The sequence below is a fragment of the Asterias amurensis genome, chromosome 4 (genome assembly GCF_032118995.1).
Source record: "Asterias amurensis chromosome 4, ASM3211899v1".
Lineage (NCBI taxonomy): Eukaryota > Metazoa > Echinodermata > Asteroidea > Forcipulatida > Asteriidae > Asterias > Asterias amurensis.
Window position 1 is genome coordinate 2,524,992 of NC_092651.1, and position 7,104 is coordinate 2,532,095.

At 36.1% G+C, this 7,104-nt stretch overlaps 1 protein-coding gene across 1 annotated transcript; it reads left to right on the plus strand.

Moving 5' to 3' along the window:
• The first annotated feature begins 198 nt into the window (after window positions 1-198).
• LOC139936075 (E3 ubiquitin-protein ligase TRIM56-like) lies at window positions 199-5,772 on the plus strand. The gene is made up of 2 exons (XM_071930801.1): window positions 199-1,456; window positions 2,296-5,772. The coding sequence occupies exons 1-2, from the start codon at window positions 199-201 to the stop codon at window positions 2,904-2,906; spliced, it is 1,869 nt and encodes a 622-aa protein (XP_071786902.1). The 3' UTR covers window positions 2,907-5,772.
• Window positions 5,773-7,104: the final 1,332 nt, after the last annotated feature.

Here is a 7,104-nt window from a genome sequence, read left to right on the forward strand (position 1 = left end):
TACAGTGCTTATTACATACTGGTGAATGGTGAAGTACTTTTCTTTAGAAATTCAAACTGCTGAGTACAAGTGTTTTATTTGTATTGATGCCATGATCTATAAGTTTAAAGACGTGTACTGAAAGTGGTTCTAATAAACTGAATGCTTAATCTTATTTAAAAGTAATGTTTTGCTCCTTTGTCCCTGTTTTCAGATAAAATGGCTTCATCAAACCCACCAAAGGTTTCAGCTCTTCAGAAAATTGTCCTGAAACATCTGGAGTGCGGTATTTGCTATGAGCAATATAATGATCCCAGAGTTCTTGACTGTCCGCACAGCTTCTGTAAAACCTGTTTGCAGAAATACCAGTCTACCAACTGCAAAGATGCTACGATGCTTATTTGTCCCGTGTGTCAAAAAAAGACACAACTTCATCAGAAAGATGTTCAAGCTCTCAAGACTAACTTCAACATAACTCGTCTTGCAGATCAACTGAAGCTGGTCAGCTCATCTGAAGACAACCAGTGGGTTTGTAAACTATGTAAGGACAAAAATGAGGCAACTCATTTCTGTTTTGACTGCCCTGCGATATTTTGTGCAAACTGCTACAAAGTGCATCAGAAAAGCCACACAGTAAACACTTTGAAAGACATTAGTGATGGGAAGATTGTAAGCAAAGACAGAAAACGAAAACGCCGTCCAGAATGCCAAACTCATGAAGGTGAAGTGATGTGGTTCTACTGTACAACATGTGATGTGATGATTTGCCAAGTTTGTACTGTCATAGATCACTGTAAACCACAACATGAGTATATTGACTGCAACCCAGCCTCATCCACATACAAACAGTCATTGGCTCAACTCTTTACTCCCCTTGAAGAAACCATTAAGAAGCTTCAACAATCTCAAGCAACTGCCTCAACAATGAAAGACAACCTAAACATTGCAGCTGAGAGAACCATGGCAGACTTGAAAAACAGAGCTGATGAGATCAGGGCTGAGGTAACAGCTCAAGAGAGTCGCATCATGGATGAAATACAAACCACCCTTAAAGATCGTAACCGGAAATTGGAGGAATTTGAGCAAGCAGTGAGTGTACACTTGCAGCAAATACAGCAATCATTGCAGAGCGCCAAAGATGTCAGCAAGAATTCATTAGCTCCTGACTTCCTTGCAGTCTATTCTACTATCAGTAAGGACTTGAAGGAACTTAGAGATCAAAATCAACCCAAGATAGATTTGACCCTTTCCCATCTGAGATTCACTCCAGGGGTTTGTGACATCTCCCTGGGTAATCTGATTATGAAGGAGCCAAGGTGGAAGCTTTGTTTGGATTCTGATGTCGGACCTGGTTGGGCTACGGATATTGACGCCTCTATTCCTGGGGATGAGGTGGCAGTGGCAGACGCAATAAATAGAAGAGTTGTAATCTACGACACTATGGGACACCAGAAGAAAACTATTGACCTACCACAAGGTAAGTCCTTTACAATTTAAGTCTTTAGTTAGAGGTGTATTAATGCTATTAATCTCAGTTCAAACAGTGAACAAAACTGCAGTTGATTAGTTGTCAGTCGAACAGTATTCCGTGAAAATGAGTAGTCATTACTCTCCAAAACTGAAACCAAATCTGAGAAAGTTTAATCAAACTTATCAACTCAGATCAATCATTAAAACCTGCAGTGAGGGACCTGTTTGGTTGCAAGGCCCCTTTGGTCATTGTCATGCTGGCATTTGTCCCCCACATAGGTTTTAATTGTTTGTTTTTTATTTAGTATTCAAACAGTTGTAATATCTCAGGAAATTTGTTCACTCCTCTAGGTGTTGCCTTGGTTAGCTTATTTTATTTTAAGTTGGATCATAATTGAGATTGATTAAATGACCTTGCAGACTCTAGTGCTGTTGTTATACATACTTTCTACATGATCCCTGAATCCACTCTATCTACTGTCATTCTGAATATTTACATTCTTCTATTCAACACCATCAATAAAGAAGTTTCTATTTCTAAATGAATGGATAAATAACAACAAATAATGCAATTAAAAAGGAGTTAACCAAAGTTCTTTTGATAGTAGTTACCTTGCTAGTATGAACAGATTACTTTTTATTGTCCTACAGTATTTCAAAATTGCACATAGGTGCTTTGTGAGTTATTAGCAAAGTAATACTGACTTTTCTAATATAGGACAAAATTTAATAAAGCAAACATATCTTTTGCATTTTTCACAATCATCAAATTAAATAGATTGAAAGTAATTTGCGAATAAATTATCATTGTATTGAGTCATATCCATTTGTTCATTTGTTTTTCAGGTCCAAAGTCTATTGCTGCATTCAAGAATCAGTTAGTGATTGTAGATAAGACCAACTCTGTCAAGATGTACAATAGGAATGGCAACAAGATGTTTGAATTCCACACGGTGCCTCATAGTGAAGTGGGCAAGACATCAGTAGACCTCCGCAGTGTAGCAGTCATAAAGGATACAATCATGGTCGGGGATGTGGGGAGGTCAGTTATAACTAAACACAGATCCAGTGATGGTTCACTGATTGACACTGTTTCAGTTCAAACTAAACCTTTCGTCTTGACCAATGACAGCAAGGACAGAGTTGTAGTCAGTGGTCGGGACAGACAAGTAGTCATTGTTGGAGTCGATGGTGCTACACTATTCAGCATCTATCCAAAGATCGATAGTCAACATGTTAAATCCTGCAGAGGTGTATGCTGTGACATCTCAGCTATCTACATTGCAGTGTGCAATGGGTTTGACACTGGTCATATTCATCAGTATGACACTCAGGGTAGATTTCTCAGCTGTATTGCTCAGGGTCTGCACAACCCAGGTGGAATCTCATTGACATCAGATGGTCAGCAGCTTGCAGTGGCAGACTTTAAATCAGTGAAGATTTATAACAAGGTTTAATGTTATCTGATTATGATGATACTGGTAAGAGAATTAAATGCTACAAGTACAACATGTGCATTGACATGTAATGACCACAGAGTGTCCATACAGCTAAATAAAAATCAATCAAGAATTCAAAAAGATGTGTGTTATTCATTCTTCAATCAAATAATAATCTGATCAGTTTAAATTAGAAACTCACAATTAGTTCAATTGATCAATAATATCAGTTAAACATCCACACAATTGTTTAATTCAAACCTTAACATAGTGAACTCTTAGTAGTGTTGAATTAACTTTTCTTAAAACACCAACGAATGTTTTGACATGTGAATGGACATGCAGGCTTTCACTGGGAAGAATTTTAGTTGATTCATTTACAGTTTTTTCTCCCTAAACCACCCTCAGGTTCTTCCATGAGAAATGTTACTAGCCTTTGCCCTCCTGTTTTTTATGAAATTGGAGAGTAATTCAACACTTTTCAGGATAAGCCTGCATGTCCGTTCCAACATTTATGGGTGGTTTGAGGTTCTGAAAAGATTTACAACTACTCTGAAAAAGTGTTAATGTAACGGTAGAAGAGTGGTCCCTTTATTGTTGTTCCTGTCTATTCACGATTGACCATGTATACTTTAAAGTCACCTGGAAGTGGTATTTTTTCAAAATAAAGCTTTTGTCACTAATATATGTGTTTTGATGAGTGGAATGTGAATGAACAGTTAACTAAGGTTTTAAAAATTCAGTTCTTATGTTATTTACAAATTTAAGAGTAGACCCCGACCCGAGAGGGCGCTGTTCGTGACGTCAATCGAGGCAGACTTTGCCTGTAATGCGTAGAGTAAACACTATTGCAAAGTACATGTACGGACCAAGTCGTGAGTTTGTACGTTTCAGAAAGAAGAAAAAAATGTTTTTTTCCGGCAATGCCGACCAGGTGTATTGCTGCTGAATGCAGAAAAACACTTTTTGAAATGTACCAACGCACGACTTGGACGCACATGTACTTTGCATGTGTGTTTACTATACGCATTGCAGGCTCGATTGACGTCACAAGAGGGGTAGGCGGTGTCAGCCCCCCAAACAACTTTATATATTTTTTAAACATAAATCGTGACAAACAATTACTAAACAAAATGTTTTATTGTCCGAAGCATATACTCTTATGTTTGAAAGAAAACAAATTCTATTTCCAGGTGACTTTAATGACTTGTAATCAGAAAATAACATCTCTGCTAGTTGAGTAGAATTTGTTATTTCAATATCATAGTTGATTTGTAAAAGAACAACTTCTTTTTCCCCTTATCTTCCTCTGTTGTACTGTTTAACCAATCTTAACTTCAGGATTTTATATGACTGCGTTTTTTTGTTGTAAAATGCCAACAAATTGTCCCATGCAGGGACCATAAAATTGTGAGGTAGAAATTGTCTATTCAAGATTGACAAGTCTACTTCATTGATTTGTAATCAGAAATATAACATGCTGTGTTAGTTGAGCAGAATTTATTTTATAAACATCATGGGTGACTTGCAAAGGAACAATGGTTTACTTTGTTTAATGTTGTTCTTATAATGCTCTATGGCCTAATTGTATTGTATTGCAAATGTAATACATTTGTAGTATTTGTTGTTGTATAAATACATGTAGGAAGCAAACAAATTGCAGATCAGCCAAAATAACAAGGAACATTGAAAGGTCAACTCTGATACCAATTTTTCAACAAATACCGGAAAGACTTTGCAACAGACATCAGCTGAAAACACATTTAGAATTGTTTCTAACCTGTTGCTAGCGGGCTCTTGGGTTATTTATGACAGATATTTTTAGTTCATCAAACTTAACTTGAATGTAGCTCTGATATACAAAGTTTGAAATCCTACTTGTATGTAATTGTTGACCAACTTACTGACATTACAATCTGAGAATGAGTAAATATGGAGTTCCCAACTTCCCTGGTAAGCTGGATGGCTTTATACTAAGCACTTTAAATACTCCTGGATGACCCTGAATGTGGGTCAGATTGATCCAAACATTGGTCAGGTCTAATTGGATCTAGAGTCAGGGTCAGTTCTGAGTCGGGAGTTCTTAGAGTACAGGGCAACTGTGAAGTAGGTTTACTCTTGTAGACAATTAATAGTCTGATCATGGTGTGGAAAAAGTAGATCTAGAAATATTTGACTCTGAATCAATAAACACCATTGGTCACGGAATTGATCAAAGTTTCTGATGACATAACTTCTTAATGGTCTATGTAGATTGTTGTATTCCTATATCTTCATTTGACAATTGAACTTGTTATTATAAATGATTCTTCCAATTGACTGTGATTGCTTTGACGTTAAGAAACAAGTGTACATTATGATCAAGTCATATAAATATAAACATTTGTTTGGTATTAACAAATGAAGGAAGTTAAGTCTATTTTCTATAATCAAGATTTTTTTATGTAGTTAGTAAAAAGAAGTTTGGACTGATGTGTTAAACTTTCTGAATTTGCTTTGATGTTAAGGAACATGTGTAAAGTAATGTAAAGATAAATATAATGTTTTTCTTGATTGACATTTATTGGGAGTAAATTTTACTGGACTAAGATTGTTTATCTGTAGTTAGTTCATATAAACAGTAGTTTAGTTAATGTTCAAATTAAGTTTGATCTGTGTTTATATGTTTTTATATACTGGAAACTATTGGTAATTACTAAAAATGTAGATTGTTGTATTCCTATATCTTCATTTGACAACTGAACTTAACTGCCGAGCGGTTATGAGCACCAAATTCAGACTCTGGTGTTTCTGATCAGCAGAGTGTGGTTTTGAATCCCCAGCCGCGACACCTGTGTCCTTAAGCAAGACACTTAAAGGAACACGTTGCCTTGGATCGGTCGAGTTGGTCTTTGAAAAGCGTTTTTTAACCGTTTTTTTTTTTAAAATGCATATGATTAGAAAGATAATTTAATAGTAGAATATAATGATCCACACAAGTATCACTCGAAATTGCGTGGTTTTCCTTTTACCTTGTTGACTAACACCATCGGCCATTTATGGGCATGATGGGAGTCAAATTTTTGACTCCATAAATGGCCGACCGTGTTAGTTCGCAAAGTAACAGGAAAACCACGCAATTTCGAGGCAAATTTGTGTGGATCATTGTATTCTACTTTTAAATCATCTTTCTAACCATATGCATTTTATAACAAACGGTTACAATTGCTTTTCAAAGACCAACTCGACCGATCCAAGGCAACGTGTTCCTTTAACCATTGCTTCGTCCTTCGGATGGGACGTAAAAGTCGTTGGTCCCATGTGTTGTGTAACGCATGTAAAAGAACCCAGTGCACTAATCAAAAAAGAGAAGGGGTTCGCCCAGGTGTTCCTGGTTGTGGCTGCCGTATGCACCGTAGCACCTTGTATAGACCCTTATAAGGTGCTAACGAATTGGTTCTCAGAATTCATCACTGTTACAACCTATCTTTCTGAAAGTTTGTATAAACTCAGCGCCTTGAGTACCTTGTTTGGTAGATTTGTGCGCTATATAAGACTTTGATATTATTATAAATGATTCTTCCAATTAACTATAATTGCTTTGATCTTAAGAAACATGTGTACATTATAATCAAGTCATATAAATATAAATACTACTTACATCATACATGTATATGAGTTTGATATTAACCTATGAAAGGAGTTTACTTTAGTTTCATTGTATAATCAAGATAGTTTTCTGTAGTTAATAGTGGAAGCAATTTTATTACTTCCAAGTTCCAACTATCTTGATTTGCTTTTATGTTAATTGCACTGGACACTTTAAGCAATTACTCAAAAAAATTGTTGGCATAAAAACTTACTTGGTAACGAGCAATGGAGAGCTGTTGACTGTACAAAACCTTGTGGGTAACAGATCCCTCTGAAGTAACATGGTTTTAGAGACAGAGGTATTTTTTCTCTCTAAAATACTGAACTACTTCAGGTCTAAAGCCTTGTTTTACGCATCTGAAAGTATGCAAAGTGTTGCAACAAGGGTGCTTTTTCTTTCTTTATTCTCTTGCAAATTTGATGACCAGTTGAACCCAAATTTCCACAGGTCTGTTATGCTATGCATATGTTGGGATACACCAAGTGAGAATACTGGTCTTTTACATTTTACAAAACGTGTCCAGTGCCTTTAAGGAACAGATGTACATTATAATCAAGTCATATAAATACAAACACTTTATACATC

Excerpts from the sequence above, each read along its gene's own strand:
- LOC139936075 (XM_071930801.1), top strand. The coding sequence starts at position 199 with ATGGCTTCATCAAACCCACCAAAGGTTTCAGCTCTTCAGAAAATTGTC. Across the intron at positions 1,457-2,295 it reads AACTATTGACCTACCACAAG|GTCCAAAGTCTATTGCTGCA; the intron begins GTAAGTCCTTTA and ends TTTGTTTTTCAG.